Source organism: Diabrotica virgifera, chromosome 4 (genome assembly GCF_917563875.1).
Source record: "Diabrotica virgifera virgifera chromosome 4, PGI_DIABVI_V3a".
NCBI classification, from domain to species: domain Eukaryota; kingdom Metazoa; phylum Arthropoda; class Insecta; order Coleoptera; family Chrysomelidae; genus Diabrotica; species Diabrotica virgifera.
In genome coordinates, this window is record NC_065446.1 from 241,283,495 (window position 1) to 241,299,048 (window position 15,554).

Sequence of the window (15,554 nt, forward strand, 5' to 3'; positions counted from 1 at the left end):
GACTGTAGAGTTTCAATTTCTTCGTATCTTTCCATTAGTTCCTTAAAATTAAAAAATTCCTGATAAATCCAAATTATCTTTTATGTAAAGTAAGTCATCAATCGAAGTAGCACAGAAAACGACAATAAATATCGTTCCCATACCACCAAATTGACAACAGGTAGAATACTTTCTTTGGTTACAACCTCCCGAGATTTTCAAAATTTATAAATCTTACAGGACGCCGAGGAAATTAAGATGAGAGAATTTTAAATAATTCACAACTCATCTGCTCAGCGTGGTAAAAGTTCCAACAAGAAAGATTCCTTAATACTCTAACAAAAGAGTATATATTATTGTGATCTTGATTATTGATATGAGATAATATTTTTATATGTCATTTAATTTAATCAATGCTTTAATACTAATCTAATTAATTTACCAGATCACATATCAATGTGTTTTCAATCTCAGGGCTTTTTATAAAATTAAGTACTTACATACGTGGCTTCTAAGTATTTCTTAATGGTTCCTAATCGGGATAGGAAAGAAAAGAGTAAAATAATAACACATATGGGTTACAATTGTAATCAAAATATTGTTTATTTTATTTAAATGGCAATCACTGCTTAATATTTGCTATATCTTATTATTCTTAAACATAACATTTACACATGGGAATCTTATTTCCTTTTTGTTTCCAATTGAAAGTTTTTATTGACATTTAACTATTATGATTTATTAGCAACAATTCTATTTAAGTTTGATGAAGCTTTTCTGATATTATTGATTATGTTTCTTCAATTTTAAATGTGGTATTTAATACGAAAAACCCATACATTCATGTCCAAACAAATGAGACTGACCTTTTTCTGGTGCTCTGAGAATGTCTTCACACAAGACCCGTTTCCTGCTATCCTTGGCTGCAATCAAAACCTCGTCCTGGCTTCCAGTAATGTTCTCCTCTGAAACTAGCTCGTATAGCTCTCGTTTCCTGCTTCTGTCGTGATGCTGTGTTCTACCTTTTTCGAAACTGCAATCAGCTACCGGGAACTCTTGGCTCAAGGAGGTTCTTTTACTCTCAACCTGGCCTACCTCTCGTTCTACGATCGATAATCCACACTCACGGAACTACACCGGCTTTCTCACTCTCCGTACACTACCGTCTACTACTCGACTTCACTTCTCGACAGCTCAAAACATTCTGATCTCTATTTGTCATTCATTCCCCTACTTTCTAAATATCCCTTCCAGATTCACAAATCAAACTTCCACCACCAACTCTCATTCGCAGTATTCCTCAAAACCAATTTTTAAACTTTCTAAATATGCTTAATGGATTTCAAAGAAAATAGTTAATTCCCATTCTAAAATTACTTTCTACTATATACAAATTTTTAATGACCTATTCTCTATTTCCACTTAGTCTTATTTAGCATCGGCTAATGATCGATCCTTCCGCGAACAACGATAATGACCTATTAACGATTTCACTTGAGTCTTATTTAATCACTTCTTAAAATTAAATATAACAATTTGTTGTATACAGGTTGTTCTAAATTTATATGCCCGTGGTTGAGAAAATTGAAAATATTTTATATTAAATTGAATTCTGTTTATAATTATCAAATTTTAATTTTCATATCAAATAGAAATATAACAATATATATAATCTTTAAACCTTCTACCCTCTCGGGTGTAGGTATTAACGTGTGCTCTGTTAACAGTGCACAAATCTCTTCCATTGTTTCCTGTCCTGTGCCATCGCCTTTGCTTCGTTCCATGCTATTCATTTTTTGTCCAGAATCCTTGCCATCACTTCGTTCCATGTCTCTCTCGGTCTTCATCTACTTCTTTTTCCCTGCACCTTCGTTTCCCATATCTTTTTTAACTGGTACTTCTTTCTGTAGTCGTTGTAGATGACCCCACCAACTTAATTGTCTTTTTTCAACATACTCCATCATTGTCTCGATTTTCAGTTCTTCTCTTATGTAGTTATTTCTTACCCTATCCCTTCTAGTGACTCCTTGAACTCTGCGTAGATACCTCATTTCTGCTGCCTGTATCTTACTTTTCTGTTGTCTATTTAGTACCCAGGATTCACATCCGTATGTAAGTACTGGTCTGTATATAGCCTTAAATACCTTGCTTTTCGTATGTTTCGATACTTCTTTCTTGTTAATAATTGCTTTTCCTATTGCGTGGTACAGTCTATTCACTTTATCAATTCTTTTGTTGATCTCAGCTCCCTGTCTGCCTGTTTCTTCAATGGTTACTCCCAAGTACTCGAATGATTGTACCTGTCTAATCTCTGTATCATCTACCTGGACATGCACATCCTCTCTTTCTTTAGCTATTACCATTACCTTCGATTTCTCTTTGTTCATAGTCATACCATACTTTTTTAAAACTGTGTTCCATGTTTTTACGCTTCTTTGTAGCTCGTCTTCAGTCGCTGCTAAAATTACTACATCGTCGGCAAATGTACAATCTGCTATCTCCGTGCTTTTCAGATTTCTATACCCTATGTGTAATGGTCTGACTTTTGTTTTTGTTTCTTTTATTATTTCGTCCATAAAAGTAATAAATAGTAACGGGCTCAAGCTTCCCCCTTGTCTTACACCTTCAGTTGTTCTGAACTGGTCAGATATCATATTTTTACTTATCACACGGTTTCTAGTGTCTCTGTATATTGATTTAGTTACCTGTATAAGCTTCCCTGGTATGTTTCTGTTCTTCAGACTTTTCCATACTTTTGATCTAGGGACTTTGTCGAATGCTTTTTCCATATCAAGGAAACTGAGGTACGTTTTTTTCTTCCTAGATAATCTTTTATTTATTATATCGTTTAACGTAAAAATGTGATCTTGTGTACATCTACCAGGTCTAAAACCACTTTGCGATTCTTCTAAAGTTGGTTCTATTATTTTTCTCAGTCTACTCTCTACTATTAGCTCATAAACTTTCATCACTGTACTTAACAGAGTTATTCCTCTATAGTTATTGCAATTCTTGTTGTCACCCTTTTTATGTATAGGTACAATCAGACCAATCTCCCAGTCTGTAGGTATTTATTCGTCTCTCCAAATCATTTGAAATAGTTCTAATAACTTTTGTAGTCCCATATCACCCATGTTTTTGATCATTTCCGCCGTAATTTGATCATGACCTGGTGCCTTTCCATTTTTTAGCTTCCTAATCGCGTCAGTTAGTTCATCCATTGTAATGTTTGGTATAAATTCAACTTCTTGTTCGCCAGTTCTTTCTTCATCTTCTTCACTTGTGCTGTGTGGTTCGTGTTGTAGTAGTTTCTGGAAATATTCTTTCCATCTTTTCATAATGCTCACTTCATCAGTCAGTAGATCTCCGTTCTGATCTTTTAGTGATGTTACTTCTTTATGTTTATTACCTCTTATTCCTTTTATAACCTTATAAAATAATTTCTGATTGCTTCTGCTATCGTGTTCTAATTTGTCTCCAAAATCTTTCCAGGACTTTTGTTTTGCTGCTACTACTATATTTTTAACACTTTTCCGCTGCTCTCTATATTGTTTATAATTTTCTTCTGTTCGGTTACCTAGATATTTTCTCCACATCTCCTTTTTCTTGCGCGTGTGTCTTCTGATTTCCTCTGTCCACCATGCTGTTAGTTTCTGTTTACTGTTGCTTTTGTGTATTCCACAAACTCTCTCTGCTGTTTTTATAATTGTGTCTTTGAATGTTTGCCACATTTGTTCCACTTGTAGGTTTTCCCAATTTTTCCCTCCTAATTCTTCGTTCAAAACATTTACATATTTGTTCGCTAAAGTTTTGTGTCTTAATCTGTATGATTTGATTGTTCTAAATTCTTTTGTTATTGCTCTTTCGTTGTGATCCTCTGTTACTTCGTCTTTTATTGTTGCCACGAGTAAATAATGATCACTACCTATCTCTGGACCGCGTCTTACTCTTACATCAGTGATTTTCCTTCTATTTTCTTTTTCTATCAACACATGGTCTATTATGGATTTTCACCTCTGCTAGGTTCTTCCCTTGTATACTTATGAATATCTTTGTGTTCATAGAAGGTATTTGTGACGATTAAATTGTGTATTTGACAGTAGTCGAGTAGTCTCTTGCCATTATTATTTCTCTTTTCTTTTCCCCATGTATTCCAATTACTGTCTTGTACTCATGATCTCTCTGCCCTACTCTCCCATTAAGGTCTCCCGCTACTAATATGGATCCTTTACTTCTTTACGTGAAGTAAAGAAGTAAAGTAACAAAAGAGTAAATGAATTAAAAATGTATAAACATTTTCAATTTCTTTGCAACACGCAAATGCAGCAGCTGCATAATGCTCTGGTTAAATCGGAGAGTGCAGGAAGAGTCTATACCGGTTTCGGAGGTCTTTTCCCTCTCATCAGTAGTCCCATATCCTCTTGTCTCCGATTTCCCCAGGCATCACACTTTGGGCCTTTCGGAATTGGAAAAAAAGAAATGTCACGGATGAACTAGAGCCATCTACCGAAAAACAAATATAAACATATATTTATTGTCGTTTTCTGTGCTACTTCGATTGATAACTTACTTTGTTTTTCGGTAGAAGGCTCTAGTTCATCCATGACATTTCTTTCTTTGCAATTCGGAAAGGCCCAACGTGTGATGCCTGGGGAAATCGGATAGAAGAGGATATGGGACTACTGATGAGAGGGGAAAAGACCTCCGAAACCGGTATAGACTCTTCCTGCACTCTCCGATTTAACCAGAGCATTATGCAGCTGCTGCATTTGCGTGTTGCAAAGAAATTGAAAATGTTTATACATTTTTAATTCATTTACTCTTTTGTAGGAGTATTAAGGAATCTTTTTTGTTGGAACTTTTACCACGCTGAGCAGATGAGTTGTGAATTATTTAAAATTCTCTCATATTAATTTCCTCGGCATCCTGTATGACTTATAAATTTTGAAAATCTCAGGAGGTGTAACCAAAGGAAGTATTCCACCTGTTGTCAATCCGGTGGTATGGGAACGATATTTATTGTCGTTTTCTGTGCTACTTCGATTGATAACTTACCTTGTTTTTCGGTAGATGGCTCTAGTTCATCCGTGACATTTCTTTGTTTGCAATTCGGAAAGGCCCAAAGTGTGATGCCTGGGGAAATCGGAGAGAAGAGGATATGGAACTACTGATGAGGGGGAAAAGACCTCCGAAACCGGTATAGACTCTTCCTGCACTCTCCGATTTAACCAGAACATTATGCTGCCGCTGCATTTTCGTGTTGCAAAGAAATTGAAAATGTTTATACATTTTTATATTTTATGTCTTTATGGCTCGTGATGGCCAAGCGAAACTGTTGCCATCTATTGGAACAACTGTCAATGAAGTTAACTATCAGCGCTCTCTACACTTCCAATAAGTCTAAAGCAGGTTACACAGTATGGAATCAAAGTGTACCGAATCCAAGCGATTCTGTTGTTTCGTTCTGTGCAGATTCTGTGTAGTAATGTAATTTGTTAAAAAACAGGGATATAGACAGACGAGATTTACGAATTATCATCAATCCGTATTTGAATCAAAAAGCCAATATAAAGATAGAAGAATAAGAGTCCGAGAATATTGATATAAAGAGGGGAGTAAGACAGGGCTGTGTTCTGTCTCCAATACTGTTTAACGTGGAAAGTGAAGCCATATTTCAGATATGTGAAGCCATATTCAAGTGATAGCGGAACTAAGTGATGGAATCTCTATAAACGGAAGAATAGTAAATAACATAAGATTCGCTGATGACACCGTCATAATGGCAGACACCCTGGAATCGCTACAAGAATTGGTAAATAAAATTAACGATTATTGCATTAGATATGGACCAAAAATAAACAAGATAAAAACTAAACTTATGATTGTCTCAAAACACAACATAGAAATGAAAGGTTAATGATAGAGCGACCCCAAATAGAAATAGTAGAGACATACAAATCTCTGGGAACCTGGGTTGATGACAAAAATGACCAAAGCAAAGAAATTAAAGTCCGAATTGAAACTGTAAGGCAAGCATTTATAAAAATAAAGACAATGTTTACAAACAAAGATCTTCGGTTGCCTCTCAAATTGAGGGCTCTAAGATGCTACATATTTTCTATATTACTATACGGAATGGAAGCTTGGACATTGAAGAGACAACACATAAGAAAATAGATGCGTTCGAAATGTGGTGTTACAGAAGAATATTGAAAATTCTACGATTCTCTATTCTAGAATATTGAAATTCTACGACGTTTAAACAAGAAATTAGAAATTATGAACAGTTTAAAAACAAAAAACTGGAATATTTGGGTCATATAATCAGAGGAGAAAAATATGAGTTGCTGAGAATTATTATGCAAGGAAGGATCCAAGGAAGAAGAAGCATAGGAAGAAGACGCATCTCCTGGCTGAGAACCTTAGATAATGGTTTAACTGTAGTTCATTACGACTTTTAAGAGCAGAAGCCAACATAGTGACCATAGCCATTATGATATCCAACCTCCGATAGGAGATGGAACTTTAAGAAGAAGAATGTGATTTTGTAAAATTTTCATTCCCTTTCATTTTATCCCGTTTTCAATAATGTGTGAGCTTGTTATATCTATTCTGTCGTCCTAAGCAAGAAGGCAGTATCTCCAATTTTAAAATTTTCGAGTTTGCTCTTTTATATGGGTTCTTATACAATTTATTAATCTACCTAACAAAGTTAGAAAGCAGTAAGCGTCCATTCCTTGGTCTGGTAGACTATTAAAATTGCAGTAACTCAACTTGTTGTTAGGCATTCCTTAGTTAAAAGGCCGTAAGTACCTTATACTTAAAAACTTATATTTGTGGAGATACTACCTGCTTGCTTAGGACGGCAAAAAATAATTTTTTCCTCTACTTGTACAGACTGTACAAACTATGATGAATTTTTGCTTTCTTTCTTCATTTGCTGATTTATTTACATCGAACACCTATTAAGTAAGTCTATTTTGTTTATAGATCACAACATGACAAGTTTCCGGCTCTCCTCCTCTTGCGAATACCCTTCTAGACTGTGTGACAACGGCACGAAGTGCGTCGACGTAGAGAAGTTATGTGACGAGCGCAAAGACTGCGAGGACGGTTCGGACGAAGGACTAAGGTGTTCCGATATGCTCTGCGAACATAGCATCATGTGCTCCCACGACTGTCACAACGCTCCCGAAGGATTGATTTGTACCTGTCCGAAAAATCTTTTGCTTCAACCCGACAAGATCAACTGCAAGGCTACACATCCCTGCGAGGCTTTAGGAGCCTGTTCACAACTGTGCATACCAAGAGGTAAGTCTTAAAATTTTTACGTTTTAACATTTTTTTTATATTCCAACATAATATTCTCAATGAATAATAGCTACTTATACTTTGGAAAGTGTATTGCCCATAACTGGATCTGCAAAATCATTTCATTTCTTTTTTTACTTCCATACAAGCTGTACTCAAGAAACAGAGTTAAGATAAACAGACAATATTATAAGTTTGTAAAAAGTCTTAAGAAAATCCTGTGTCGATGATCATTGATCGCGTTTTGATTCTCGCGAACACATATATGCCGTTTCACTCGCGGATTAAATTGTTCTGTGCACGAACTTTAATGGTCTTAACGGTTACTTTATATCGAATTACTGTCTTATTTTGCAAAAATGTGTTGCCAAACGAAAGCTAACAGGAAAGAGAGAGATTACTGGTCACAATGTTCGTTTTCGTACTGAGATTTAGCCCAAAAAAGGCTCACGTATTTTTCTTCCGTTTCCTTTGGGGGTCAACAGTAGAAAAGAGATCGATGTGTCCTCAGCGGAGAGTGACACTCAGTAGAGGAAGTGAATGATAAGCAAGAGAGGCTAAGATAGATTCGCGCATTGCGATCTCCCAGCATTGTCTGTATGGGTAGGGATGAAATTAAGGGGATAGGTGCAAAATTTCGGCCCCAATGCTATTTAAATCCGTTCATTTTTTTCGAATCCTGAAAAAACTAATAGGTATTTTTGAAAAATTTAAAAGGAGAATGAAAGATTACGTTATTACTAAGGGTAGAAAGTCCCTGAAATCTTCTACTAGGTTGTTTAATAAGTTTTGCGGTTCGATAAGAGTGAGCTTTGCTACCAGCATTAATTTTTTAGGTTATGTTGGTAGACTCTTCATATGAACGTGTGAAGAAGTTGCATGCCAATCTGTCAATTAATTATTTGTTTACAAGCCATTTATTATTGACGTGTCACACTATTTATCAAAATGGAAACAATCAAGTATCGTGCAGTGATTGAATCTTTATTTTTGGAAGGTTTAAAAGCAAAGGAAATTTATGAACGAATGTTGAAAGTGTATAAGGACTCTTCCCATTCAATTAGTACAGTACAAAGATGGGTTGCTGAATTTAAACGTGGTCGTACAAGCCTAACAGACGATCCACGTCAAGGACGTCCAAAAACAGTAACAACACCAGAAATCGTGGAAAAGATACAGGATATAGTATTGGAAAATCTTCGAGTGACTGAAAGAGATTTAGTAGAAGCCCTAGGAATCTCATTGGGCAGTATTAGCAATATCTTGACTGATGTATTGGGTTTCAGAAAACTGTGTTCACAATGGGTGCCGCATTCTCTAACATCGGAACAAAAACCCATTCGAATGCGACTTTCTCAGCAGCGTTTAGAGCGTTTTCGAAAGGATAAAGTAGATTTTGTGCGTCGATTCATCACTATGGATGAGACTTGGGTCTATCACCATGATCCTGAATCAAAACAAGAGGCTAAAGAGTGGTGTGAGCCTGGTTCTTCGGCTCCAAAACGAGTTCGCGTCCACAAATCGGCTAAGAAGGTGTTAGCATCAGTTTTTTGGGATGCAAGAGGAATTTTGTTTGTGGATTACTTGCAAACTGGTAAAACAATAAATTCTGAATATTATTGTAACCTCTTAGACCAGCTGAAGGAAAAAAATCGTGAAAAAAGACCTGGTTTGCAGAAGAAAAAAATCCTCTTTCATCAGGATAATGCACCGTGTCATATGAGCATTTTAACAATGGCTAAAATCCATGAATTAAAGTTCGAATTGTTGGAGTATCCACCTTATTCAGCAGATTTGGCCCCTAGTGACTTCCATCTATTTCAATACTTTGAAAAATTCATGCGTGGAAAGCGTTTTTCATCAAATGATGAAGTCATAGCAGCTGTGGAAGCCTATTTTGCAACCCTTCCAGATTCTCACTTTAGGGATGGAATTTGTAAATTGGAATCTCGTTGGAACAAGTGTATTGATGTTCAGGGAGACTATACTGAATAATAAACTTTATTGCAATCCATAAAATTGCGTTTTTCTTATCGAACCGCAAAACTTATTGAACAACCTAGTATAATGTTTATTTTAATGAGTTACAGGGTGAAAAAGAAGAGAAAATTTAGTGTGATTTTTACTTTCAAATATCTCATTCAAAAGAAACTTTTTGTTTATTCTAAAAGACTTTCTACCCTCGGTAATAATATAGTCTTTCATTCTACGTTTAAATTTTTCAAAAATATACATTAGTTTTTTCAGGATTCGAAAAAAATGAACACGATGTCCGTGGTGATATTTTCCAAATCGAACATTCGCTATCTTTGTCATACAATGCACTCAGTTGAACAGAATATGGTGACAAGACAGTGACAAACAAGGATACTAAATATTTGACAAGACTTCAGAAATATTTCGAGTTGTTTATTAAATAATATTGAGAGTGTATTTGATAAAATAATTGATTCAAGACGTGAAATTAATAAAAAGTTATTTATTGTTTATTATTTATGGAAGATCAAAGCACATAATGCACCAGAGTATATTCTGTGATCCAAGTATTTTGTTGTTAAATATGTTCTCAAAATTTATCTAAGCGTTCCATAGTAACAATGTATTATTAAAAAAATAACTTTTTCTCTTCTCTCGAGTATTAATTTTTATTGTATAGTACATAAATTATTGTAATCACTGAATACATAGTTATAGTCTGTTCGCTAAACTCAGACGCAACTTTCTAGATATTTTAGTCGGTAGTTTTGCCAATTTTAGTAAAATTGGCAAAAAATAATTACTAAATAGTTAATAATCACTAAATAGTTAGTAATTTTGCCAATTTTGCAAAATTGGCAAAAAACAAAAAAATTATCGACTAAAATATCTAGCCAGTTGCGTCTGAGTTTAGCGAACCGACTATAGTGAAAAAATAATCATATTAATTAACTGAATTAATAACTTAAGCGATTAAACAAGTAACGGTTATCCAAGAACATTCAAAAGCCATCTCTAAGTTAATGATGATAATGTCATTATCAACTAATCTCCATACCAATGAGAATTTTGCTACACCTACCTAATTTGTCGTGTAAAGAAAGAAAAAATAGGGATAGCCGTAAAATATTTGCGCCTGCGCTCTTAAGTGCTAGAATATTGACAAGGGGTGGATTAAGGTAAAGTTTAAAATTGAGGATGAAAAATTATTAAACTTATACAGCAAAAAATATAAGACTATTTTTTGCATATGAAAAATTGAACGCCTGGCACGCAGGATGTTATTTTAAACAGTGATAATTTCGATCAGAAACATTCGGGTTTCAATCTGCAGACTAGGAGCACATATGATTTTGACGTGTCTAATAAGTAGAAACATAATGCTAGTATCTCTATTAGCCCAGTCGGGATAGCATTTGACCTTGCATTAGGAGCTGCCCCAAATTTTATTTTTCTAATCTTTAGGGAGGATCAATATTAGTATAAATTTAAAATCTCGACTGAATTACGCCGTTGCGTTAGCCGCCATCTTGATTTTAAACGAGAACCGTTTTTGCTCAATATCTCCGCCATTTTCAATTTTTTTAGAAAAAGTGTAGAAACTGAAATTGTTGAAAATACGATTTTCTATAATTTCATATGTTATAATTTTTTTCGTGCGGTCGATATTTTCCGAGTTATGAGGGGAAGATAGTGACAGTTGTAGCATAATTATTGAATTATTGAATTATCTCGTTTATTATTAGTTTTACAAGAAATATATACCTATACAAAAATGAAGAGAATTAAATTTTGTATAATTTTGATGCCGTACATTTTTTTGATAAAATCAATATTTAAGGTAGTACGTATGTGGTAAAGGTGCGAGCGTAAGACCTGATTGATTTTGTAGCAATTGTTTTTGTTCAATATCTCCGCCATTTTCAACTTTTCGACAAAAAGTGTAAGAACTGAAATTGTTGCAATTACGATTTACTACAATTTTTCGAGAGAACCAGTGGCGGGTCTACAAGGGGGGGGGAAATGGGAAAATTCCCCCCAACAGGGTCCAAAATTAAAAAAAAATTGTTGAAACATCACGATATATTAGCTGACATAAAACTTAAAATATCGACAGACAGATTCAACCAATAAAACCCGCTAGTTAATAAAATTAAGTGAACTTAATGCATATAATGTCTCTTTATGTCTTTTATATATTTAGTTTGGTTGATGTTTCATTGGAAGTTTCAAAAATTGTATAAAATATAATTCTCTTTATTTTTGTTTATGTACAATTATGTCGTAAAGTTAATAATAAACGAGACAATTCAATAATTATGCTTCCCCTCCGCTTCCATTATTTTCCCCCTTAACTCGGAGAATATTGATCGTATAAAAAAATTGTGCCAAAGAAATTGTAGGAAATTGCATTTCCAACAATTTTCTTTCCCACCATTTATGTCGAAAAGTTGAAAATGGCGGAGATATTAAGCAACAACAGTTCTGATTTAAAATCAATATGGCGGCTAATGCAACCGCGGAATTCAGTCGAGATTTTAAATTTACACTAATATTGATCTCTCATAAAGGATAGAATTATAAAATTTGGGGCAGCTCGGAAACAAAATTCAATTCAATAATTATGCTCCCCCCACCACTTTTTACTATTTTCCCATGTAACTCGGAAAATATCAACCGCATGAAAAAAATTGTTAAAAAGAAATTGTAGGAAATTATATTTTGAACAATTTTAGTTGAAAATGGCGTAGATATTGAACAAAAACAATTGCTATAAAATCAATCCGGTCTTACGCTCGCGCCATTACCGCATACGTACTACCTTAAATATTAATTTTGGCAAAAAAATGAAAGAGACCAAAACTGTGTAGAATTTAATTCTCTTCATTTTTGTATGGGTACATATTTGTTGTAAAACTAATAATAAACGAGATAATTCAATAATTCAATAATTATGCTCCAACTCTCACTATTTTCCCCTCATAACTCGGAAAATATCGACCGCACGAAAAAAATTATAATTAATGAAATTATAGAAAATCGCATTTTCAACAATTTCAGTTTCTACACTTTTTGTAAAAAAATTGAAAATGGCGGAGATATTGAGCAAAAACGGTTCTCGTTTAAAATCAAGATGGCGGCTAACGCAACGGTGGAATTCAGTCGAGATTTTAAATTTATACTAATATTGACCCTCCCTAAAGATTAGAAAAATAAAATTTGGGGCAGCTCCTAATGCAAGGTTAGGCCTGTTATTCGTCTAACCCGACTGGACTATATTAGAATCTCTGGCTAATTTTGTAAGACTCACCATAATTTTTTTCCGCAACTGTAGATTATTCTTATTTCAGGTTCCCGCTACAAATGCACATGCGTAGACGGTTACGTCATCCAAGACGACGGTTTCACCTGTAAAAGTACTGACAATGCAAGACCGTACGTCATTTTCAGCAATCGACACGAGCTTAGAGGTGTGGATCTCCATACGTTCGGTCTAAAATCTTTCATAGCCAGTTTGAAAAACACCATAACTTTAGATTTCTACCACAAAAATGACACTAACATGATCTTTTGGACTGACGTGATCGATGATAAGATATATAGAGGTACTATCGTTGGTGGATCGTTAGGAAATATTGAAGTGGTTGTACAAACTGGCCTTACTACGGCCGAGGGACTTGCTGTTGATTGGCTTGGTGAGTATGTAGTATTTTACTTTTTTAACTTGAAGGATAACAGGCTCGAAGGACCAAAAAATTACTTTACTGCTAATGTTTTCAATAAGCTATTTAAAGTTGTAGAGTTCTAATGTATTGTTGTGGTTTGCTCAAATGTATGTTTCTAATATTTATTTTGAAGAAATTGATATGATATCTCAGGGCTCTTTTACTAATTAAAACAAAACGTGGCTTCAAAGTATTGTTTGCTAGTTGCTTTTGAGGAAAAAGGGATAGACAATAGGAAAATAAATGTACAGCAAAATTATAAAGTAAAAGTTATATTTTAAAATCAATCAAATATCAAAAGTAAAAATCTGAATAAAAATGTACCATATACAATGAAAAGAATAATAAAAATTTCAACCATCCATCAAATCATACATCCAAAATTATCTATTCAAATTAATTAAACTTATATCCAAATCAAAGATTTCTTAATTTTAGTGCTTCACAATAAATTATCATTTATTTTAATTCTCAATAAAACCAACAAAACGAATAACTCTAATTTAAATAGGTGGTCGTGATTGATAGTCTCTGTTTACTAAAATGACGAAACTAACCTTTTGTCTCCAAAATTGATGACTTCCTCTCACTCTCCTTTGATTGTGTCTTGTCCACTTTGCTCGTACTTTTCAGTTTCTCCGAATACTCCTGCCAATTCCTCTGCTCCAAATCTTGACTACATGAATCTCCAGATACAAGGATATCTCAACTAATCGACTTGGTCCAGTATCAAACTATACTTCTGTTTATTATTTACAGCATGTCAGTTATTTCTTCTGTCTGCTACCACATTTGGAACTCCTTCCACCACACACAAATACAACTTTCCACAACTTATACTTTTTTCAAAACTTGGCAAATTACCCACGTCGTCTCAGCAGAAACTGTAGTGCTCTCTCGCAGTATTCAATTTACAATGCCATCTCCTCTCCTGGCGAACTCCATCCAAAAATCATTCAATCTACCACTTCGTTCTTTTCACCCAATCACGACCTATATCTATCCAAACAAATTTTACTGTCTTTTCAAGAAAAAAAAAACAACTTTCTACTAGGTATCTAATAATCCGTAAGTCATTCTTAGTAAACACATAATTGACCTTTTCAATTTCTACGGAAAAAAAGAATAATTACCTATTCTCAAACGACCATTTACTAAACCTACTCTTTTGTATAATCTTTTCATTTGTTTCGTGGTATGCTGTACAATAGAAAGTTCAACGTCAAATGTTTACAAATGTTTATCTAACTAAACGGTAGAAAAACCAATATATTGTTTTATTATTTTCGGGGAAGTCTTTAAACCGAATACGATTCACTAATTCCGAAAAACACTTTCTTACATCTAATGCTTAATATTCAATATACAGGGTGTTGCGATTTCTGTTGGTCGGTGATTTGATTTTTGTCTTAATATTTTCTTTTTTTATTTTTGAAAAATATGGAAACCTCAATAGTATATACTAACTGACAATTCTTTTCCTTAAGGGGAAAACCTATATTGGGTGGAAAGCAGCCTGGACCAAATCGAAGTGGCTAAACTAAACGGCAGTTTCAGACGGACTTTAGTAGCTGGAGACATGGAAAGTCCCAGAGCAATCGCAGTGGATCCTCGAGACGGATATCTCTTCTGGACGGACTGGGATAGACAACTTCCCAGGATCGAACGCTGTTCCCTGGCTGGTTCGGACCGGAAAGTAGTCGTTAGAATTGAGTACAACGGCTGGCCGAATGGTATCACTTTGGACTACACCACTAGGAGGATATATTGGGTAGATGCTAGATCGGATTCTATACATACATCGAATTATGATGGAGGAGATGTTCATGAAATCATGAGACATCCTGAGGTGCTGTCCCATCCTTTTGCGATTACGGTCTTTGAGAATTTTGTTTATTGGACAGGTAAGATTTTTGATCTTTGTTATCGCGAGATATTTAACACGTACACACAATTCTGTGACGAATTTTACATTTTTTTTATTAATACACTTTATTTATTTAGCGTCACAGAATTTACATCACAAAATAGGTAATTAAAATTACCTTTATACATCATACAATACGTTACAAACAGATGTTCAGTTTTTTATATATTCTCTTTCTATTTATATATGCTATTGACTCTTCGGTTGCATTTACAAAGTCGCAAACACAATAAGACGAGGAAAGTTTACCCAATATGTAGAGGGAGTCGGTGCATCTTTTGCAGTTTGTTCCGATTCGATTAAGGATTGTCCAAGTCTTACGGGGACGTTCAAATCTTTCAGGTTTGTCTGTGATGTCCAGTAGACTATGGTAATGCGGATCTGTCTTACTTTCCCATTATTTTGTTCAACGATGTAGCACTTAAACGATTTGCATGGCAGGTAACATGGATCAGAGACGGTTTCTAAGAATATCGGAAATGTCGTTGTGGACCAGAAGTTATCCATAATTTTTTTGTAATCTTTAAACAATGCATATTTAGTGGAGCTATGTTACTAAGGGTGGGTAGCCACATTGTAGAGGTGGGCTGCTACCGGATATATTGGGCCAAGAGCGGAGGATATTAAGGTTGGTG

General features: G+C 34.6%; 1 protein-coding gene across 2 annotated transcripts in view; it reads left to right on the plus strand.

Moving 5' to 3' along the window:
* Positions 1-15,554, plus strand: part of LOC114327547 (prolow-density lipoprotein receptor-related protein 1) — a 222,777-nt gene that overhangs the window by 117,356 nt on the left and 89,867 nt on the right. For both annotated transcript variants that reach the window (XM_050648833.1, XM_050648834.1), the window contains exons 14-16: positions 6,970-7,290; positions 12,618-12,962; positions 14,480-14,896. In XM_050648833.1, coding sequence (XP_050504790.1) covers positions 6,970-7,290; positions 12,618-12,962; positions 14,480-14,896 — 1,083 coding nt within the window. The remainder of the gene's footprint in view (positions 1-6,969; positions 7,291-12,617; positions 12,963-14,479; positions 14,897-15,554) is intronic.